Raw genomic sequence first — 23,807 nt, 5'->3', positions numbered from 1 at the left:
CACATGTAAATGCTGCCCACTCCCCTCTCCAGCAGCTGACTTCAGCGTGAACTGCACTGAAGTTTATTTCTTCGTGTTTATAGCACGTGTTAATGCACCCCTTGTGTCTGAAATCTTGCCTAAAATCTCTCCCAACTGTACAGTTTATCCAATAAAAGATATCACCCTGAAAAATCCTTGCCTCTGTCACAAGTTTCCTTAACCATCACAGCTACAGCATCACTCCAACATTACCACCTCAATAATGACATTTTCAGGAATGTACAATTTAAACTCCTTTCTGCTTTTTACCTTTGACTTAATTGCTCTTTTTAAATGTTTGCTCCTTTCAAAGTTTATGCTGTTATTGTTTTGTTAAAACAGTTATAAAAACTGTCGTATAATTACTTCAAATAACTTCAGGTACTGATGAAGAGACTATCCTGAAGATCCTTACAAGCAGAAGCAATGCCCAACGCCAAGAAATAGCAGCTGCTTTTAAAACCTTATTTGGCAGGGTAAGAGGAAGAAGAATATACCTTAAGTCAACTGAATGCAATGTTATACCATTACCTGTGATGATAACTTTAAATTACAAAGCATATTTGCATATTCTGTGATTACTCTTTTATAAAATATTCATTTGATGGGACTTTTCTATTCTGCTGTCTTCTTTCTTTTTAGAACAACCTTTCATCATTAATAAGTGTAGAATATTCTATTTAGGTCATCGTACAGATATTACATTCTCCTTTCCTATATACTGCTCCAGGAAAATCCCCTGATCGAGTTCAATGACTTCTTCAAGTTCTTATCACACTTTGTGTGCTTCAAGGACTGACCCCATTCCTGCCACCCTGCCCTGGGCCCCACTGACACTGGCCCCAGGACACTGATGTGGGCCCCATGCTCCTGCTGCCCCACAGTGCTCAGCTCCGACCCCCGTGCTTGCCAGCAGGGGAGCTGGTGCTGAGCTGGGGAAAAGTGGCCCCTTGTCTGCCCCATGGCTGCAGCTGCTTGCAGCCCAGGTGGGGCTGTCTGGAGCAGGTACAGACAGCCTCATGCAGGCTGTAGGTGACTGCAGCATGGGGCGCTGGCCATGGGGAGGGCGAGGGGCCACTTTTCCCCATGCTCAACACCAGCTTGTAAACCCCTCCCCCCCCACTGCCAGCCTGGCAGCGGGGCTGGGTTATAAGGTGGTGCTGAGTGCGGGGGGGGAGAAACCAGTCCCTCCCCACCCCATTCCCAGCACCCCGCGCTGCAGCTGCTTGCAGCCAGCCCGGGGCTGCCTGTGCCTACTCCAGACAGCCCCACACAGGCTGCAAGTGCCTGCAGTGCAGGGTGCTGGCCATGGGGCAGGTGAGGAGCTGTTTTTCTCCGTGCCGGGTAGGAGCCCAGGGAAAAGCTGAGCATGGGGGCCTGTCCAGAGTGGGCACAGGCAGCCCCACGTGGACTGCAAGCAGTTGTGGCATGGGGCACCGGGCATGGGCGGGGAGGGGCTGCTTCCCCCCTGGGCTCTTTCCTTGCCAGGGGTCCCCCCACCCCCACTTACCTAAGCTTCCCATGTCATGGCAGCCACATGCTCCCAGCTCAGAAACTGCGGCTGGGGCTTCTGGCTGGGGGGCTGGCCCCGCTGTTGTGGGTGCCTGCCAGCTTCCCCTGGGTCCTACTGCCCTTGGTTCCTTTTTCTTGTCATTTTTGACAAGAGCCAAGGGCAGAGAAATATTAATTTTCTACATTTTTTTAGGGGCCCCGCGGGCCGGATAGAATGGCCTTGCAGGCCTGACTTGGCCTGCAGGCCGTATTTTGCCCACCCTTGTGGTATATGGATCAGAAGTGTGTTTAAGACCAACACAATTCCTCCTTATTCTTGGACTGCTGGATCCTTTTAAAAGTTTGCCTGACTGAACTCTTTCAAATAACAAGTAGAGTCAGTAAATAAAGGATAAGGTGTTCTCTTTTTTTTTTCTCTCTCATTCCCCTTAAAAATAAAAAAATTCTCCTGTCTTCCTCCCTTCAACTTGAGTTGCTAAACAATTTAAAAAATGCTAAAGTTGCTAGCCATTGTGCTAATCTACTAGTACTACTTAAAGTATTGTAATAGCATGCGTAAACTTTTATTCTGTTAGTATCCTGATTTCCTTTCAAATAATCATTTTACTCCTCAAAGTCCACCAAAATGTGTATTTTTAATCTATAGGCTATATTATGTGTATATATAAGCTACATTAAAAATACTTAACAGGAACATTTTTAACAGTGTCTTATCGTTGTGATAGTATGCATGCTTAAACAACCTTTGCTGGAATTACCTTCCTCGTTCATTGTAGTACAATTTCTTTTGCTGGTTAGGACCTTGTAGATGACCTGAAATCAGAGCTGACTGGCAAGTTTGAAAAGCTGATGGTGTCTTTGATGAAACCGGCACAGCTTTTTGATCCCTATGAACTGAAACATGCTATTAAGGTAAACTGATCTGGGGGGAAAATGGAAATATTTGTTGTTACAATTTTATTACGTTAAGAAAGATCCTACTTTTCTATTTTTATACTGAAGATTTCATATTAATGTTGATAATGAACGTCATACTTATTTGCTCATGTCTGTAACTTTAATTTTATTACTTAATAGCTTAATGCTCGCTTAAATAATTCAGCTAGACTAGAAATCAAGACTCAGAAACGTGTCAGTATTTTCAAAGGAATTGGATGTGTGTACTCCGAATTGTCCTGTTCAGTAGTATTTAATTTCAGTGATTTATTAAACTAGTGCTTGCTCTGGTGCTCAGTTCAATGCTTGACATGCATCCCCTTGTAATGCACGTATACTAGGAAATATGAGCTCCCCAGATGTGTGTGTGGATCTTGACATTGTTGTGGACAGTTGCTATCACTTAGTGCAGTGGTTCTCAAACTTAAATTGTTGATAGAAGCTGAGGCTATGCAGACTGTTGTGCACCAATAAGGAACCAGGAGCTGAGGGAGAAATTGATATTTAGTCTTATCCCCCTGTTTGGTACTTGTTGCCCACTTCCTCTCTCTCGGTAGAGATCTAAACTGATCTCTTCAAGCCAGTCTACTGTTTGGCCTGATTTGGCTCCATAAGCTACTTCTCTAGCCCTATTTTTAATACTCCCATAAATCTGATTGTGGATGAATTTACAGGAGAGAGATGAAACAGTTACACAAAGCTGGAGATTATGTTGCCTCTTGAAATGTTTAAAAGAATGTTGACCTGGGGCATTAGTGAACAGCCTTGTCTCCTGAAGACAGCAGTGTTTTACTGTTGTGACAGAATTAGTTCTGCAGACCAGCCAGGGCTAGTGGACCAGTTCGGAAATTGGTAGGTTCCTGGGTGGCCTGCACTTGTAAACTGGTGATACAGATAAAAATTAAAAGGAGGTCTGTCTTACTTGGTGTCTATGCCTTGGTGTATTTAATATCAGTATGTATGGAAGAATTAATTTCTCCTTTTTTAGGGAAAGCGAGTCTGATGAGAGGCATTAGCTTCCTAATTTACTCTTACAGTCGGTAAATTCAGGCATGTTTGACCAGATTTCTTTTTCTAATCACTATTTCCAGAGCTTCCTAACATCATTAGCTCTGAAGGTTGGATGGTTGAAAGTGGATGTCCCTGAATTGTTTGCAGAACCTGCTGATTAAACTAGAAAATGTTGAACTTGACATGGTAACATCTAGTGCCTGGCCAAGTGACATTTATGTGTAAACTCCAAAGACCTTTGGTGACACAGTCTCTAGTTAGTGATATAAACTGATGATCAGGAGTCTACCCCCCACCGAGCATAGTGACTTAGCCAAATACTGACTTTGGAGTCTGGTATTTTTTCTAACTTATCTAACAGAAACAAGTACAAGCCTGACTGATAAGAGGCTACCTCTTGCTGAGATGGAAAGCCCAGGAAAATTGCCAGAACTGAGGGTTGTAGGAGGGAGGGATTGATAGTGAAACCAAGAGGATTTTTTTTCTCTTTAGTGGAATTAAAGTTGAATAAATGCAAATATGTTACGGAGCAAGGTGAAACCAGTGGTTTTACTGACTAGTTCTTTTGCTGTGTAATTAGTATTCATTCTGTACCCCCTGTAGGCAAGGCAAAACCAGGTATGTAGAAATTATATGTTGGCTTGACTTATAAATTTTGCTTTTGCAGGGTGGAAAATGAGTATTGTTCATATTATAATTACAGTAGATTACTTCAGTGTCTGAGTTAGCAATTTCATTTTTAAAAATATGTGTTCATGGTGTGAATAAAAGGTTGGTTATAAATGCAGTACAGTTTAAATAGGGTAACTGTGCTCCTGGCTGACTGTGTACATGCATGTAGTATCTTCGTCAGCTTCTATAAGACAAGTAGCCCACCAAGGAATCAGTTCAGAAACTATTGATCCACTTTTCCAAATGCATTTACCAATTTTTGTTGCATATATAGTGAAATATAGGTGTGGTTTGCTTGAGCCCTGAGGGGCTTCCTTTAGAGTCGGTAGAAGTCATAACTATATTCCCGTTACCTTTATTGTACTTTGAATTGGGATCAGTAAGTGAAAATTTAAACCTTATTTCTGAATAGAGAAGTACAAAGCCAGTAAGAAGAAAGCTGTGCTACCCCTTCCCTTGTGAGTTTACAAGACATACTTGCAGTTAGAATTATTTCTTCAGTAATCACTTCTCTTGATTGCTTTATCAATTGCTCTCTATTTATGCTCTTACTGTAGGGAGCAGGAACTAATGAAAAGGTGTTGACTGAAATTCTTGCCTCCAGGACACCTGCAGAGCTACGGAGTATAAAACAAGTTTATCAAGAAGGTAAAGTTCAGTAAAGGTTACAGTCTGTGTCTTCCTTTAATCTCTCTTTAGATATGTTTAATGTCTATTTACTGTATAAGTGAGAGTTGAGGGAAGAAATAAGGATGGGTGTGCAAAAAAGGACATGTCTGGTAGTTAGCCTTGTTTTGTATTTTTCATTATTTTTGGAATCCACTTGGATATGTTGCTTTTTCCCCCTGCTTGGTTTCATTCAGAAGAATAAAAGGCTGGAGGGATTTCAACAATGAGGAATAAGGAAATTGGTACCACACAGTGTACGGTAACAGTTAATAATAAGCAGTTCAATTTTTAGATATTTTTTTCCTTTGCTGGAAAGGAGTTTCAACAGGACAGGCTGGTCCTGACTGTTAAGTTCTTAGTCTGGCTCAGGGCACATTTCTTGGAAATGAAGATGTGCAGGCAGGTTCATGGCTGTAGCAGAAGTGGTCCCCTTGAAGGTTTCTTGTAGCATCCTGGCAGTTAAGTTTCCTTAGCAGTACTCAGAAAATAATACTTCAAGCCCCCCCGACTGCTGTGAATTTCCTTCTAATAGAAGGGCACCCAGGTGCATAAGCTTTTCCAAACTAGGCCCATGCATTTCAAGGTAGTAAATAATTTCATAGATTTATCTCCTAAGTGCTACTCTTTAGATGGCTCTAAGTGATGGGAAACATTCCTAATAGCTTTTTAGCAATTTGGTAAACAACAGCTTACTATAGCATGAGGAAGCATTCTTACAGCCTCTGACCCCATTAGCAGAAGCTTAATGGGGTTAATTAGATCCAAACATAATTCCTCAGTGGTGCAGATGCTGACTGGGTTTGTGTGAAAGGTTGTGTTATGAACACACCTTCTGTGGAATGTCAGGATCAGTGGTCTTCAAGCAGTGTCACTGAATGCAGAAAAATTGTGAAGAAGGGTACTTTGAGTCTAAAAAAAAAAGATTGAGCATCTCCGTCTCATAACTTTTCTTGATAGAGGAGTTTCATGGTTCAGCTGCTATTAGCCACAAGACTGGTGCTGAACCCCACCTACCAGAGCTTCCCTTAATGTACACTTCCCAGCACTGTACCCCATTGGGATTCTGTGGCTGGCAGAAGAATGATGCGTCTTCAGACTCAATTCCCTCGCTCTTCTGAAGGATTCTTTGCAGGTTGCCTTTTGCCCTTTCAGGTCCCTTCCATGTTATGCAGCTTAGACTTCTCTTTGTCTTTGGTTAGTGTGGCAGTCAACTTTTTTTCCCAGTTGCTCGCACAGCATGCCTGTTTACCTTTGTCCTTGATCTTTGCAGCCTCTCTGTTTTTAAAGGCTTTAATTCATGCTTCTTTCTCTGTCTCTCTAGTATTTTCCACTCTCCTTTCTGCAGGAGGGATTTTTTTCTGTCTTGAAGCTATGCTATTGTTCTCTATGGTAATATTCCTTTATTTGTTGATGCAAAACTCTAGAACTCTTGGTTCAGAGATGATACCTTTTATGAGGCCAACTAAGAAATCACAAAGAATTATATTTTTCTGCAAGCTTTTGGGCACACACTCCCTTCATCAGGGTCAGGGAAAGTTAAAGATGGTAAAAAGTCCCCATAGGTAGACTATAAACTTCATTTTTTGTACAAAGGAAGCGGAAGGTGGAAGTCTGTTCCTCCAGGTCCATGAAAGTGCCTTTGTTGATTAGTCTTTAACAATTGGTAGCAGGCACGCAGGTGCCACTTCTCTTTCTCCTTAGCACAGGAAATATAAATGCAAGAACACAGTGGAGATCACTGTAAGGGGTTATAGCTGTGGAGTTGACAACATCCAGCAGAATTAATAAGGTATATGTAGTCAGATTCCTGAAATCATTTCAGCCTGATGCTGGAAATGGAGATTGAGCCTGGGTCTGACTTGTGACTTTTAGTTGCACTTTTAAGTTGACTCAAGGCTGGAGATTCTATCTTCTGTCATCTTTGCAAATGCCATTGGGTTCTGCAGTTATAAGTAATGGGGAATAGGATGCAGGACCACCTTGAAAGGACCAGTGAAGGAGCTGTTTCTTTCCCTTACAAAGGCCTGAAAAGCTGTGTAATGTGATGGGCATATATTGATCTCTTACAGAATATGAGTCTGACTTAGAAGATAAGATCACAGGAGAAACATCTGGTTTTTATCAGAGGATGCTGGTAGTCCTCCTTCAGGTAAGTTTGTGTGTGTGCACATGTGGTCACTTGCATGTGTTTACAGGATCATGTGCATAATAGACAGTCACACTAGACTGCAGAAGTTGGGGTTAGCCTTAATCAATACTGAAGTAGGGGTTTCCCTTGCTTTATGCTATATATGCATTCTTGGAAAATGGCACATAGCTCAAAGTCACATAAGGGGAACCCACTTTACAATGTAACAGATAGGGATACATTCCAAGACCTTGACTATACTCACCCCCAGACACATTTCTATCACTTTCACAAGACAATTTTAGTACTGACCAACTGCAAACAGTACACACAAGCACAGGGTAGTGGTGAATGTTACCATAAAGGGAATGGCAACTACAGAAACGTGTTGCAGGCAAGGTCATTGCAAGTCCCCTGGCACGACTTTACGAGCACTCGTGGTGCTCTGGTGAGGTACCGGAGGACTGGAAGAGGGCCAACATGGTCCCCATCTTCAAAACAGGCAGGAAGGAAGACCCGGGAAACTATAGGCCGGTTAGTCTTACCTCGATCCTAGGCAAGCTGTTTGAGAAAATTATGCTGGCACACATCCAGGAGGGGCCAGCAGGGGACTGCATGCTTAGGGGCAACCAACATGGGTTCATCAGCGGCAGGTCCTGTCAGACCAACCTGGTGGCCTTTTACGATCAGATCACCAGATCATTAGATGCAGGGGTAGCAGTGGATATAGTCTTCCTGGACTTCCGGAAGGCTTTTGACACTGTCTCTCACCCTGTTCTCATTAAGAAACTGGGGGGCTGTGGTGTAGACACCCACACAGTCAAATGGGTCACCAGCTGGCTGGAGGGCCGCACCCAGAGGGTGGTAGTGGATGGGTCCTTCTCAACCTGGAAGGACGTGGGCAGTGGGGTTCCGCAGGGCTCGGTCCTCGGGCCCGCACTGTTCAACATCTTCATCAGTGACTTGGACGAGGGGGTAAAAAGCACCCTGTTCAAATTTGCTGATGACACTAAGATGTGGGGGGACATGGGCACACTGGAAGGATGCAACAGGCTACAATCAGACCTCGACAGGTTACAAGGGTGGGCGGATAAGAATAGGATGGGTTTCAATGCAGACGAGTGCAAGGTGATGCACCTCGGGAGGAAAAACTGGCACCATACCTACAGGTTAGGGAACTCCCCTCTTGTCAGCATGGAGGCGGAAAAGGATCTGGGGGTCATCATTGACTCCAAGGTGAACATGGGCCGGCGGTGTGGAGAGGCAGTCAGGAAGGCCAACCGCACCTTGATATGCATCCACAGATGCATCTCGAGCAGGTCCAAAGAGGTGATCCTCCCCCTCTATGCGGCACTGGTCAGGCTACAGCTGGAGTATTGCGTCCAGTTCCGGGCACCACACTTCAAGAGGGATGTCGACAGCATGGGGAGGGTCCAGAGGAGGGCCACTCGTATGATCAGGGGACAACAGGGCAGGCCCTATGAGGAGAGGCTACGGGACCTGAACCTGTTCAGCCTCCAAAAGAGAAGGCTGAGAGGGGATCTTGTGGCCTGTGATAAACTAGTCAGGGGGGATCAGCAGGCACTGGGGGAGTCCCTGTTCCCCCGAGCACCGCCAGGAGTGACCAGGAATAATGGTCACAAGCTGGCAGAGGGTAGGTTTAGGTTAGATATCAGGAGGCGCTACTTCACTGTCAGGGCGGCTAGGATCTGGAACCAACTTCCAGGAGAGGTGGTGCAGGCTCCTACCCTGGGGTTTTTTAAGAGGAGGTTAGATGCTCATCTTGCTGGGGTCATTTGACCCCAGTATTCTATCCTGCCATTGCAGGGGGTCGGACTAGATGATCTGCTCAGGTCCCTTCCGACCCTAGAAACTATGAAACTATGAGCGAGGAGCATAGATCCACACAGGAGCCTATATTTTGGTGCGTGTCACACCCACAGTGCACAAAGCAGCTGACTGTGGGCTTCTACCACATTGCATAAGAGTGAATTTACCTCACATATAATGAATTTTTGGTATAAAAAAGGCCATCGCATAAGAGCGAATTCACATGTACAGAACCCACATAAAGTAAGGGAAAGCTGTAATTCAGAATATAAATCTGTTTTTCAAAGATCCCATCTCAGTTATTTTTCAAGGTCCTTAGAGACTGATAAAGCACTTGTAACTTCCTCTTATCCATCCTGGGTATCAAAGTTGCTCACAGAGGTGTATCAAGGCTCAAGATTGACCCTCTGGGTATATTAGAAGTTATGGTTCCTCTGTCTCAACATTCAGTTCTTCCTTGTTATGCCCTATGAAAGGTCAGACTCTCCGTTTATAATGGGGTACTTGAAAAGCTGTTGAATAGTAGCATTCTTGATGCATACTTTGCCGGTATTTGGAAGACAGAATACTTAATTCATCATGTGATATGATGGTCTGTGTTCTTGCTGTGGAAAGAGAAATAAGGCTGATTGTTGATTGTCTCATCTCTGACTCTTATGTTAAATGTGTTGGATTGTTTTGTTTTGGGCTAAAGTGTCAATGTAAACCCTGAGGTGTCTTTTTTGTTCTTTTTGCCTTGGATTCTTTTTAGGCCAATAGAGATCCTGATGGCAGAATTGATGAAGGTCTAGTTGAGCAAGATGCTCAGGTAAGTGAACATATTTTCCTACCCTATTTTGGTGGGAAATCGTACTACGTAATATAAAAGAAAAACAGGGTTGCACAAGTGGGGCCCAGATGTGAAAACTGATTGTTGTGGAAATACATTTAGCTGCTCTTCTATGGCAAAAGATGTGCAAATAGAAGTGGTGAAAGCCAAATATTTAGATTTTAAGCATCCAAGTTTTCACATTTCTTACTCGTTTTTTTTTCTGACTAATCTAAATATATATTAATCTGCATAAGAGAATTAAAGTATATTTACCATGTTGCTAATTATAAAATGAGATGCCTAAAATAGAACAGTGAAGGGAGTATTACAAAGAATGGATGTTTAACCATGTGGATGCTCAGGTGACTACTTTGCAAAGTTTGGAGGCATTTCATTTCATTCACTAAAGTCCTGATTCAAGCCCATTTCTACATAGAAGACTGATGTGGCTCTTGTGAAGTAGTGGATGATGCAATATTTGCATTATTCACATAGAGCTGTCTCAAAGGTGGAGTTCTAAAAAGAGAAAGTGGCCAAATTATTCTGCTTTATTTTCACCATATGGCAGTCCCAGCACTACAGCTGCAGACGTGACTGTGCCAAGTGTTCCACAGAGCTGGATACTGCTGCAGCTGAATGGTATTTTCCATGGCTGGGCTAGTACTTCAAACAGGAAAAGGAGGAGTAGAAGCAAAGTAACAATTTAAATAGTAACATCTGGTAGATCAGACTGTCTTTGTTATTATAGAACATGTTTGAATTTCAGCAGTTGGATTACAGAGCTCTTTAAAAGTGTGTTGCACTTTGGCTGTTTCAGTGCTGGGCTAAACATCTTCTTAAGCAGATTAATGTATATTTAGATTAGTCAGAAAAGAAAACAGGGAATGTGAAGTACAAGATGAGTAAAATATACTTCTGCCAGAGATTCAAGATTAGCAAAGGTACTGACAAAATGTTTGTCCATTTTCTGTTGCCACCTCCTAGGAGAACTTTGCAAATCCAGAAGACTTCACCCTCCTATTATATTTCAAAATCAGCTCTATAGAAACCAGACACTGAATGTTAATCAAGTACTTGTTTTCCTGTCTGCCAAAGCTGTTGCCAGGTTTTTATCTCTAAATGGATTTACATAGTCAAAGCAAGGAGCAAAGCACCAGGCCCAAGTACACAGATTTATCTGGGTCTCGAATTGAGGTGATGCCGGCATGTGAACTTTTGTTTGGCCTTATCTACATGAAGACACATGATGATTTTATCTAAATTAAAATGGGAACCTAAAATTAATATTCTCTGTTCGTACAGAGCCTAGCACAGTGGAGTCTAATTCATGACTGGGCATTACATCATTATAAATAACTATCATTTTACAGTCCAATGGGGTGAAATCAGTGTAACCTCCTTCAGCTCTTTGATTAGGTTAATTGCCTTAGTTTAGCGTAGCACCAACCCTGCTATCATTAACTTTGAATTACAGTATTACTTAAAACTGACTTGTTACCCATAGCTTCTTTGGGAAGTAATATTGAAAGTGTAATTAATGATAAAGCTAGTTTCTTTAGATAAGCCCAGGTTAAATACCTGTGTGTGATACAGATTGTAGTGTGCATATATATAATATAACTAGTGAAGGTGGTTTCCTGTCCTCTTAGATTTCCCATGATGCAAGTGGCTGAAGGGATGGGCTGTGGCCTTTAGCTGTGTTGTCAGATCCAGGTGTTACAAGTTCAGAATCTAACTTGAGAAGAAATCTGAGAATAAATTCTGGGCACTTTTTGCTGTCAAGGGGAGTTTTATTTGGGGGGAATGAAGTCCAATTATGGTAGATAATTTAGAAATCACACAAATTCTTTTTAAAAGAAATTTCACATGGGAGAGGAGAGAGATTGAGAAGAGATGTGAGGTATGTAATAAGATTAAAGGAGTTCATTGCTTTGGTGAAGGGAGTGGGGTAAGTGGGAATAGAGTGAAGGGCTGAAGCCAGAAGGGAAAGTGGGACCCTACGGCAGTTGGAGGCTGTCTTTTGCGGGATTATGGATAATAAGGGTAGAGAAAGAAGAGGGAGGGGGCACAAGTCTTCTGTCAAGCGCTGCAGTTACTTTAACCTTCATACTAATCAAATTGATGAGACTTCTTCAAGCATAAACTGAGTATGTGTGTTTCCTCACTGGCACTGATGGACTTTGCCATGTATGAACATTGTCTCCATTTTACAATGTCAAGTTGGACAATGTGACAGGAGTATTGCTGTCAGAGCCTTTCTAGGAGTGACTCCACCCTCCTGTTATGGGCCAACTGCCTGCTTAATCGCCTACCATGCTGTGATCTTAATTGATTGATGTAATTAGCGGGAGGCTGCCCACTTTAAGTGCCCCAGTGCCAGGGGGCACTACCTGTGGCTCCTTTTCCTCCCCTACACCGCAGCCCAAGCCTTGCAGATGGTACTGACATGGTTTGACCTGGGCTCTGTTATGCCTTGGGCCCCCCCTTTGCCCTGGGGCTTCTCACTGCCCCCCCTTTGCCCTGGGGCTGGGGTCAATGCACCCCAAATGCTGCGCCCTCTGTGGCGCCAGGGTCCCACGCTACCGTGAAGCTCCTATGAGGCCTCCTCCAACCCCTAATAGCCTCACTCAGACCTCCGGTCAAAACAGTAAACACAAGAACACAAAACCCCTGGGCTACAACATAAAAAGCTAGACCATCCGGTCAAACAACATTCAATCCCTACCAGAGAGGGCACTCCAGCCCCAGCAGCAATCAGGGGATGCTCCCACTGTCAGAGTTCTCCCCTTCATCTGTACTAGCCAAGCTCCTCCTCCCTCAATCGCCGGAGGGGAACTGCCCTCCTGGCCTCCTGCCTGGGCTTAAGAAAGGCTAAGCTCTGCCCCTTCCTGTCAGCTGGTTTCACTGGTTGCCCTAGCAGTGCTGCTGCTACCAGTTTTCCCTGCTTCCTAGACAAAACAACCTGCTGTCAGTACAATGCTCTGAAATCCCTCAGGCTGGCTCTGTGGGCTGTAGGATGGTGACTCCTGTCCTACCTGACTATTGACACTGCCTGTGGCAAGAAGACAACTGTTCACTTGGTGCCGAAATAGATTCTGTGATTATAACACAAAATAAGTTTTGCATGGCAGTGCAGGCTAAACCATAAAATAATAGTTAAATCAATGGCACATCCCCATCTTCAAGCATTTCAAGATTTTAATGTCAAGTTTACAAGTACAACAGAGTTCCTTTGGAGTAATTAGTGATGAATTATTCATTTCACCTTACTAAGATTGGATTGCAATGAGATACTTAAGCCATTTCGACACTTACTAATGTTCATTCATACTGAAGTAAAGGTATCTGATGGCACTTGGCTTGACATATATTCTAGCTGTCATAAATCCATAAATACCTGTCACTGTTTGCAAGCTGCTTTACTCGGACAGATTTATCGGGTATTAAATCTTAGTTCAGGAAAGAGCAGGTGGTTACATTTTATGAAGGATCCTAACCCAAACCAAACTGATTTTGTCGTACCTGGAAAATTGATTTTTATAATGCCCATGACTGGGAAACGAAGTGGGATCTATTATACCCATAATAATAATTACATGTTCCCCCTCTGGTGTGGTGAATGGAGTTTATGGATGAGGTTTGCATACTTAGAGGGTTAATGTTTATACTGGTGGGTTTTAAAGTGGGCAGAATGTAACTAAGCATATGGAATTTGACCAGGGTGATTGGGTTAATGACCTGACTCTTGCATAAAATGGCATGGGACCTTTATTGATCACCGGGAGGAGCTCTGTTCTGTACTTTCAAAAGTTCTGGGTGCCATACTAGAGATTTTGACTCCGAGGGCAGTCGTATGGACTCAGAATACTTTGATACTTAGGAAGTTTTTTCTTCTCTAAACATTGTTTTTTGAGTGAAATTAATCCTCATCAAGAAGGAGACAGTGGCATGAGCCCCTTATATAGACAGATGCTTCTCACACAGCTGTGCTGGTGCACCTTTGGTGGGATCAGTATTCCAGATAGAAACTCCCTTTATACTAAATTGTGTAGTTGTTTTGGGGAGGGGTACAAATAATATTAGAAATTTCTCTTCTAGTGGTAGATTGTGCATCTCAGCCTTTGAATAGGCTCATGTCAGCCTCTATACTTCTGCCATACTCAGGTCTAAAGTGGCCAGTAGAAGGGGCTGCATCACAGACATATTGCAAAACTCTCTAGAAGAAAACACTTTTAATCAAATTAAGGCACATCAAATGAGAAGACTTCAAGAACGAGGTCATTGTTGGTTGGTAGAGTTTGCTCAGGGTGTCATAAATAAGAGACATGACACCAACGGCGTGGGAATATGAGAGGTTTACCTTATAGCTGAACCCGTACTTGTGGAATGTGTGTGTTTTGGCTTGTGTTTATGTCAACCTCTTTTCAGGCCCTAGTGGAAAATATCTATTTCTCTGATATGAGTATTATGTAATCATTACCTTCTTAGCCAGTTCTGCAGCCTGGCCCTATACTTACTTTGCTCTTTACAACATCACCAATAAATTTTTTTGTAAAGTTTTCATAACAACAAGTTGCTCTTGGAGCTGGGAAAACTTCAGTGACATGACCTGGATTTGCAGCCATATGGGAGTCAAATCTGTTCAAAAGAAGACTCTGATTTCATAGGGTGGCAGCTTGAAAGTTGGTCTTGACTAAAAGTAATTGTAATGACTAGATGCAACTTTCTTATGTTCAAGTCTCTAAAATGTATTTGATGAAAGGCTTTGACTTCATGTTAATTTAATGTGCACCTTTTTACAATAGTAGTCCTGCTTCACATAAACAGGTGCAATGTATCTCAGGGCATGAAGGGATTCATGAAAGTGGAAGTAATGCTCACACAGCAAACCTTAAAATGGGACAAAAGTAAAAGAGGTATCTTTGGAGAATGGTGGAAGGAATCACCTGGGTAGCTTCAGTGGAGACCTGAGATGTGTTTCATGATGCCTCCTCAAATTTCTCCTTCTTTTCTGGACATGTCACTTAAGTTTTCCTAACCCCAACAGCTTTTTTATTTTTTTCATGGAATCTCCAGATCTTCAAGTAAGCCTGTGTAGAAATAATTTTGTTCTGGTTTCTTGAATTCATAACAGGTCTTGTTTAGGGCTGGAGAGCTGAAATGGGGAACAGACGAAGAAAAGTTCATCACCATCTTGGGAACTCGAAGCGTCTCACATTTACGGAAGGGTGAGTAAAACAGCTCAACTAGAATGGGAGAACTTAACCTAGAACCTCATCTTTGATTATGTGCTGGGTGCTAGTGATATTTTGAGTGACTTGATCTTGTGGCTGTTTCATGTCCATTTCACCTCTACCTCATGGAAAATGGTAAGGGCATGCTATAGTTTGTGGGAAAATATGGTAGAGCTGAGAGACAACTGGATTGAGTCTTTAGGAACATATTCTTTGTTTCTGTTGAGAGAAATCAAGGCAAAATAAGTGATGCTTGAATTCCCTGATGACTAAGTCATAATGCTCTGGTGGAGATCCAGCTCTGAAGAAGATCAACCCTTTTAGGGGGAAAAAATGATTGTTTCATGTGTGCGCTCTCTCCACATCATACATTCCCCCAAATGTGTGAATCTGTTTTATCAAACTGTTTGGCAGAAAGATGTGCTAAATAAGATTGGGAAATTCTGACTGGAAGGTTTTGCTTGACCTTTCCTCTGCATTCACTGGATTTGCAAATCTGATTTGATTTTTGTAATTCATCCTCTGTAAATTAAGACTGGATTTTGTTTTTGTGACACCCCAGATAGTGCTAAATACTGTAGAAATATAAATTTTCAAGGAGGATGCTGAAATTCACAAATGTATCTATTGTTAATTGACTCCAATAGAACAACTCAAGTTTAAAGTTAAACATGGGTAAAAGATGATTGCAGAAGTGAATAGAAAAACATGTAATTGAAAGCCTTGCCTGCTTATACCTTGGCTTGCTTACTGCTTCTAATTCTGTACTATTTCTTATTTTTTCATTATTATCCTATTCTTACCTCCTCCTCATGGGGTAAATTAGATGTAACAAAACCTCCACACAACCCTTACATTTTCTATCTCGTAGAAGGCCGACAGTAGCATTAGGCTTTTTAAGTAAAATAAATATAGTTAAATAGTAAAGCAAATAATTCACTTAATTAGAGATACAAGTTGGAGGAAAATCTGTCATTGATTTACACAGTTATTTGCCAGACAGTTATAAAATATTGGAGACCAGGGTCCTCTGACTTTTTGTTGACTTTGTGAAGGGATTTATGTGCATTTGGTGATCCTGTATATAATTAATGCACTCAGTTCAAAGGCAGTGAAGATGAAAATGGGTGTTTCCCTATTTCAGATGAGCGATTTAGTCTCTGAGATGCCTTTTATCCTTCTGGAAAGTTAGCCTGACTTCATGAATCTCCTGCATCTTTAATTAGTTTTTGAGATTGGGTCTAATATTGGAGCATGAAGCCTTGGCCAGTAATAAAAGCTGTGAAGTACACTGAATAGACAGCAGTCAGTAGAGAGAAGAGTGGACAACCTGACTTTTTAGATCTCTGAGATCACTGCACCTGCTCTGAGGCTAACAAGTATTTGTATGGAGAGGTGAATGTTTTGTATGGCAGCGAGGTGCCTGGTCTCTTTAAGATGATATCAATATTAATCATACCTGAGTGAATTTCCCACCCTGGCCAAGATGTTGACTGATACTATCAGAGAGAGACCTTTGGAGAATACTTGCCCTACCCTTTTTCAGGTGAAATTGTATAGTACTATTGCAGATTGCTGGGAAGTGGATAGTTATAATAAGGCAGGGTAAGAGCATCTGGAGAATAGAATTTGAACAGTTTATATATAATGATGAAATTGGCATAGGCTCTGAAGAATAAAAGGCAGAGAAATCATGTTCTCACACACATTTTGTATATCTGTATGCTTCCTGTTTTTCAGTGTTTGACAAATACATGACTATTTCTGGCTTTCAAATTGAAGAAACCATTGACCGGGAAACCTCTGGTGATTTGGAAAAGCTGCTTCTTGCTGTTGGTAATTAGCAATCCTACTACTGATACACTATTTAGAAGAGTTGCAAGGTGAGCTCTGAAAACATGACATGGCACTTGCTTTAAAGCAGGGGTGTCAAACATCTGGCCCATGGACCAGATATGGCCCACAGAGCTGTCATCTGGCCTGTGGGACTCCCAGAGGGGCTGGGAATTAAGTGTGGAGATTTGTGTTGGTGGCAGGGAGGTTAGCAACGGCTGTATTAACCTCTGTGACTGCCACCACTCTCTCCAGGTGCTGTTCACGTTGGCCCCATGGTCTGGATCTGGTTTAGGGGGCATGGTGAACTTGACACTCCTGTTTAAAGGGAAAAGCAGTGCTGGGAAATGTAATTAGCAGCCTTGATGAAGTTGGTACTTCTGTTTTCCAAGTCAGAGATGTAAATTCTAGAATCTCCTGATACTAGAAGGTATTAACTCACTGATTCTTGTTGCCATCCTCGTGCAGTCCAGAAGTATTCACAGTAACTTGAAAATGCTGTTTCAATTGTCTAAGACATAGGCACTGAAGATACAGACTCCTTCAGTGCACCCCAGAACAAAAAAATCTTAGCGTGATTGCTGATTTTAAAAGATGTAGTTGAGGTGAGAGAGGGGCTGCTCACCCACTTGCTGGCTACCAATTATGTTATTTACATCTTCTTTTTTTTTTTTTCAGAAAGTAAGTTTTTGGGCAACTATGTGGGAGTGAACTGGAGTTTGCACGGTCATGCATCCTCAGGAGCAGTTTACCAAAATCTAATTGTGGGATAATATTCTGCCTTTGTGTGCATCTTTGCTAGCTCGCTGAGCAGAATGTGCTGTTATCCTTGTAACAGAGTAAAATGTGGCTAGCATGATCTGTATCGCTAATGGAAAAAAATGCATTCTAACTTTTAGAAATCAAGACTAGCAGAAAGATATTTATTAGGTCTAAATTTTAGGTATTGAATCTAAAGTTATAGTTCTTGACTTGGAGTCAATGAGCTAGAAACTTAAAGCCCACTAAATCCTCTTGCCATCTGTAAAGGATTGCCATCTATGTTTAAGGGAAACTGAATATTGATGTTTTGTTTTCTCAGTGAAATGTGTCCGAAACGTACCTGCCTATTTTGCTGAATGCCTCTTTTATTCCATGAAGGTAAGGAGTTATTTTCCAAATCATGTGCCACTTCCAAGGGACCCTTTCTCACTTGCTCTCTTTCACTAGAGTAAACCCTTCCCACAGGATTTTCACATGTAGACATGTGCATAGTATTCTATACCAAACTAATAAGATTCTGAAGAAATATTAAAGAAGGAAGACTGGTAGAATTTAATAGCAAGGCTTTTACATTGGGAACCATCTTCTCTTTCAGGAATGTAAGTCTTCAAAGCAATGAGCAGATTCAAAAACACTTCACTATTTGGAAAAAAATCCATAGGATCTTTAATTAGGATGTTCACTTCCTAATTTCCAACTTCAGCAACAGAATTTCCTAATACTGATCATAAATCTGGCATAATACAAAGACTGCAATTCTCTACTGGACTGTTGCTGCTTTTACAGCTGAGAAGGAGGGGCAAAGGTGGCTTTCCATCAGTGGCTTTCCATCCTTGGCTTCTGATCAGGACATAACTTGAGGACAACTGTATGGCATTCAGCTAAAACATTTAAATGAATACTGTGAGAATCCCTACTGGTCACAACTTAGAATGTCACAATTCAAGGGGCATAGAAAATGGGAGTGAAAGTTAAGGAGAGAGTATGCAGCCAGAATTTTGTGCTGTACCTGTGGGACAGCATGGTGTACCTTTGGTTGCCACTGCTCATGTTGAACATGGTTAATTGAGGAGAAAGTGGGTAAGATGTCAGGATGCTGTCTAGAATAATGTATCAGTACTGAAACTCACTGGGCACATCTAAACATGCTATGAATGCAGTTTATTGCTCCTGAGCTCCACTTTTGCACATGTGCCTGGGAACTCAGCACATTGAGCAGGAGTAGAGCACCCCCAGCTGGCAGGGGGCCCTGGGGATCAGCTTGCCAGCCCAGGGCTGCTCCGACCTGGCTTAATGTGTTGTGGAGGGGCTGGTTGGGGTACAAGGGTGCTACAGTGCAGGGCTCGCCGGCAGGCAGCCCCTGCACTGTAACACCCTTGTGCCCCAGCTAGCCCCATCAGCATCTACACATGCATTGCAGTGGAGTAAATAACTCCACCATGGATGCGTCTGACAGTACTATCCTACGGCAGAGTTCATTAGTTTACTGCTGGGTGATGTTTACTGCTGAGCTGACTAATTAGCTCTGCAGTAAAACATCTCGTGTAGGCGTACCTGCTGAGACCTTTTTTGAGCAGAAAGTCCAATTTGGAGAAGAGATTTCTTGCATAATGAAAATAAACTTATGAACTTTCCCTTCTTAATGAGCAGTTGGATCATTTGTAAATGTGCAGTTTTCAACGAGTGATTCAAGTCTGTGCAGCAATTGCATTCCTTAGTCATCATTGTATTGTGCATCTACTTCTATTTAAACAATAATTTCTTAAGGGTGATTGATGAAGCTGATCCTAGTGTGCAAATACCACAGGGCACTTATACACATACCTTTTTGTCCTGTGGCACACTGGAGATCCACTGCTTTGGAGCAGACTCAATTAATTGAGGCTGCTGCGCGTGTGAGCTGACGTGCATTGCGCTGCACCACATGCAGTAGTATAAGTGGTGAAATGCACATCAGCACGCTGAAAATGGCGGTGGTACTTTTTTGAACTAAAGCACCTCCGAGCTGTTTTAGTTCAAAAGCGTGCCACTGCCATTTTCTCGGTGCTGACATGCATTTCGCCACTTAAACAACTGCAAGTGTTGCAGCACTCGGTGATTTTCAAAGCACGCAGTGCTGCAGTGCTTACACATGTAAAAATGTCCATCGTCTTTCATTCAGCCCCTGAAATGAATCTGGGAAGTCATGATCTGAAGCTACAAAGTGGGGAGCATGCATTAGGAGGTGTTAAATATTGCCTACTTTGGAGAAGCTCAGTGCACACAGGATCAGCCCCTTCCTTTACACTACCATTTGAACACATGGTGGTACAATCTAAAAACATTCTGCACTAATAAAATAACCACTGCATTGTAGCATTTCTATTTCATAGATGTTAGGGGCTGGAAGGGACCTCTCAAGATCATTGGGGGTAGTCTGAATGTTTAGACGACACATTGAATATAAATGAATGTTTTAAAATAATATTAAACCTTTTTAAAATAGGGAGCTGGTACTGATGATGATACCTTGATCAGAATCATGGTTTCAAGAAGTGAAATTGATATGCTGGACATTAGACGTGAACTAAGAAAGAACTTTGCGAAATCCTTGTACCAGATGATTCAGGTAAAAAAACTTCAATTTAATTTCACTGGTAAAGAAGTAGTTAGTAGTTAAGTAGTTAAGTAGAGTAGTAGTTAAGTAGTTACAATATAAGAAAAATGTTGAATAGTTTCTCTTTATGCTCTTGCCAAGGGAAAAGTTCCATGGCAGTTATGAAAGCAAAATCATAACTGGAGTTCATGTATTAGAAAGGGAGATAGTAAGACTTCCAGAGGATGAGTTATATCAACATTACCGTGTATTTATTTTTCAAGTCAGAGTTGTGAAATAGAAGTCATAACCTCATTTCTGTTCTGCAACATTTGCAGGAATATTTTTCACGTAGATGATCCTCCCCATTTTCCTTCCTAAGTCAGATTTTCAGATTCATTGCACAGTCCTTGTCTGTAGGGTTTAGTTGCTTTTGACTTTGCTACAAGAAACCAGGCTTCTTTCCACTTGAGTCAGTGGCCAAACTTCTTGTTAATTTCTGTGGAAGTGGGATCAGGTCCTCGATGACTTATCTTTAATACATCCGGGAAAGATCTCAGAGGTTTAGGGGTAAAGTGGACTTGGTTGGTTGGTTTGTTTGCAAGTGGAAGAGCTGACATAGTTACTTGCAGTAGGAGGCCCAGTTCCAGTACTGCAACTATAAATCTTTCAGAAACTTTTGAATGAGAAGCCAGTATGTTAAAAACCCAGTATTGGGCAGATAAACTCCTTGTCATTCCTGAACTGATAGTCAGACGGACGGATTTCCTGTGGGTGGAAAAACACAGTTATTTCTTGGAGTGCTTCATAGGACTCATTTTTTCCCCTTAAGTATATTTGTGATTCACCATCTGACTAATCATCCCATTTGCAGAAAGATACATCTGGGGACTACAGGAAAGCACTCTTGCTTCTCTGTGGTGGAGAGGATGACTGATGCCATCAGAGACGTGAAGAATTCATCCTGCTCTCACCTTGCAGCCCTGCAGTTACCCTGTCTTGCTCTGTTTTTGTATGTGATAATGCTTTATGGCTGCTTATATGTACACCACTATCATGATTGTCAAAAATGGGCATCTTGTTATGCGAGTGCTATAAAGTCTCTCTTCCTACTGCCATCCAAGTAGAAGTCTGTGTGTCCCAACCCCCGGGAATTTTTTAAGTGCCTTTTATGAATATGTGAGTGTTCTCCTCTTCATGGAAGGTGGGCACTAAACCAAGAATCTGGTTCTTTCAAGATGTTTTTCTGACTTCGGGGGAAAAAACCCCAACACATTCCAAGAAGAATTGAAATAGAATTGAACCTCATTTTTTTTACTTCACTTGCTCCACTCACTGCATTTCCATTAAAATATTAGGCAAGCTTTAAAATTGTGAATGAAGGAAAATTATTCTTTATATATCCTATCTGGTGCTATTAAAGTAACATTGCTAACTAACATTGTGAGCTGTCATTGGAGACATAATGGACCAATAAACTTTTTGCCCTTCTCAACACACATGTGTGTTTTGATGAACATTGAAGGGTTCTTTTTTTCCCCAACAGAGTGAAATTGTTCCTTTTGATATATCATTAAATATTTTCCCAGTGTCTACAGGGTTTTAAGTAGTAAGGCCCCTGGCAGATATTATACTTAAGACGTATAACATATAATTAATGGCATGATAAAATGAGGAATAAGCCACAAGTTTATTACACAAAGTGCTTATAATAACGTTGTGCCTGGTTTGCATCATGCCTTAAATTGAATTTGTGGCCATCACCAATAAGCTGACTGGCACTCCTGAGCCTAGGAGCTCTCATGAGCTGGCTGGTGCTCCAAGCCAGGGGGCACCCAGTTTGCTAATTGATCTCAGTTTTCCCCTGCATGGGCAGTAGGGTGCAATTTGGATCTGATCCCTGATCCCACAGTTCTGCCTCCTGCTGTGCACATGTAGCATGTCAGGAGGCATAACTATTGGGATCACAGATCAGATCCCATCATGACTTTAATTGAACATCTGTCAGGGACCTAATATTAGCAAGGAGCTCTGGACAACCTCTTAGATTTTGCTAAATTGTGTGTGTGGTTTTGTGGCTGGACTACAGAGTTAATATTGGCTGAAGTGAGTACACTAAATAAAGTGCAGAGAACTGTATGTATATTTCCAAATGTGTTCCACGTATTGACATGATAGAGTTCCAGGTCTTTCCTTTTCCTTTTATTTTCTGTGGTGGTGTTTTTGATTTTCAAGAGGTGGGAGTTTTCAAAATCCTCTCATAATTTGCTTTAAATTCAATGCTATAAGTTAACATTCCTGAGCAACATTGCAAATCAAATCTCCGTTTGTGTGTAGGGGAGAGAGAGAGAAAATAAACAATTAGAGCAGATAAATAGGTTTTGTTTCAGGTATCCAACACCGCTGTTCAAAACTGAGCTTATCAGTTACAAACACCAACTGTGGAAAGTGCAGGTTTTCTAGAATTACTGTTGAGATTGACTTGCAGCAAATCCATTTAATATTAAAATATAACTTTTCAAAGATGGGTTGAAATGATTACCATGCCATACTTTTTTGGTAGTGTTAGAGTGTTGTTGTAGCCATGATGGTCCAAGAATTATGAAGGGCAAGGGTTTCTTAGTTATTCTTAGATCCAGTAAACAATATCACCCTAAGAAAGCCTCACCTATTGCATGCTATTTTTGCTGATAAGTACCTGGTTTTCCATATAAAATGTGACCATTATATTTACCATAAATATATTAAATTGAATCTTCCTAGAAAGCTTTTTTGAGGTTTTTTCTCTCTTTAGTAGCTTTCTCCCTTTACTATTAGCTTGCCTCCTTACCCAAATTTAAGAAAATACTTAAATTTTTCAAGAAAAATCTTGACTTATTAACAGATACTTATTGCATGTTGCATGAAAGAAGTTTTGTTTATATTCCCTAGGTAGCTACTTGTTTGGACTGCTGCAATATGGTACCTGAGTGCCTCACAGATCTTAAAGAACCATTAATTTCTTTACTGAGTTCAATGCTCTTTTCCTTTAACAAAAGGCTGTTGTCCGTTCTGTAGCTTCTTGCATACAACATGCATCTTTTTCCGTAAAAATCAGCCCCACAAAATTGGGGTGCATTTATTAAGTAGGGAAGCTGATTTTCTGCACAGGAAAGAAGCACCCTGTTTTGATCCTCAGCAAGCAGCTGAGGGAGTCAGTTGACTTAGTGGCTCATTGTTTTCACTCAACACATTTTCTTGGGGCAACTGTGCTGTTTGCTAGCTTTTCTTAGTCTATTTCACAGCCTCTTGATCTCTCTTCTGGCTACCCGTACAAATTGACACTAGATAGAAACCAGCTATAGAGTTGTTACACATTTTCAAGTGCTAACTTTGTAGCTGGTTGGGTCTCTTTATAGGAGGATGGTCACTTTTATCATGTGATAATTACCCATGTTGCTGGTTTAAATTTATTGCACAATTAACCAGCTAAGTGCAAAGTATTTATAATGCAATTACGGTCAGTCTTACTTTGCATGTGTGGCCAATCTAAATTTGTTGCACAATTAATTGGTTAATTGAATAATATTACGTAATGTGTAGCAGGGGCCTCAGAGGTATAGATCCACCCATGGAGACCAGTTTTCAGTAGCAACTAGGGATTCATCTTTAGTTAAGCTGAGGTGAGTCAGCTGAAGATCAGGCTCTGTCCTTTCTCTATGCAGCCAAAATCCGGGGGGGGGCAGAAATTTTTTTTTCATGTCACCTTTCAAAAACAAGGCATGTATTATATGTGGGGACAAGATGTATGTGGGAAAATATGGTATTTTACAT

The 23,807-nt window shown here is 41.6% G+C and overlaps 1 protein-coding gene across 2 annotated transcripts in view; it reads left to right on the top strand.

The window, feature by feature from the left end:
* The window catches only part of ANXA5 (annexin A5), a 79,558-nt gene extending 58,067 nt beyond the window's left edge, over positions 1-21,491 (top strand). For both annotated transcript variants that reach the window (XM_090036574.1, XM_090036576.1), the window contains exons 3-12: positions 403-497; positions 2,332-2,445; positions 4,710-4,800; positions 6,891-6,970; positions 9,531-9,587; positions 14,725-14,818; positions 16,565-16,660; positions 17,739-17,797; positions 19,905-20,027; positions 20,869-21,491. In XM_090036574.1, the coding sequence (XP_089892700.1) occupies positions 403-497; positions 2,332-2,445; positions 4,710-4,800; positions 6,891-6,970; positions 9,531-9,587; positions 14,725-14,818; positions 16,565-16,660; positions 17,739-17,797; positions 19,905-20,027; positions 20,869-20,931 (872 nt within the window). In that variant the 3' untranslated portion in view covers positions 20,932-21,491. The remainder of the gene's footprint in view (positions 1-402; positions 498-2,331; positions 2,446-4,709; positions 4,801-6,890; positions 6,971-9,530; positions 9,588-14,724; positions 14,819-16,564; positions 16,661-17,738; positions 17,798-19,904; positions 20,028-20,868) is intronic.
* Positions 21,492-23,807: the final 2,316 nt, after the last annotated feature.

Source organism: Crocodylus siamensis, chromosome 2, assembly GCF_052110815.1.
Source record: "Crocodylus siamensis isolate JL-2025a chromosome 2, ASM5211081v1, whole genome shotgun sequence".
In the NCBI taxonomy this organism is placed as follows: Eukaryota; Metazoa; Chordata; order Crocodylia; family Crocodylidae; genus Crocodylus; species Crocodylus siamensis.
This window is presented reverse-complemented; position numbering and strand designations above follow the sequence as displayed.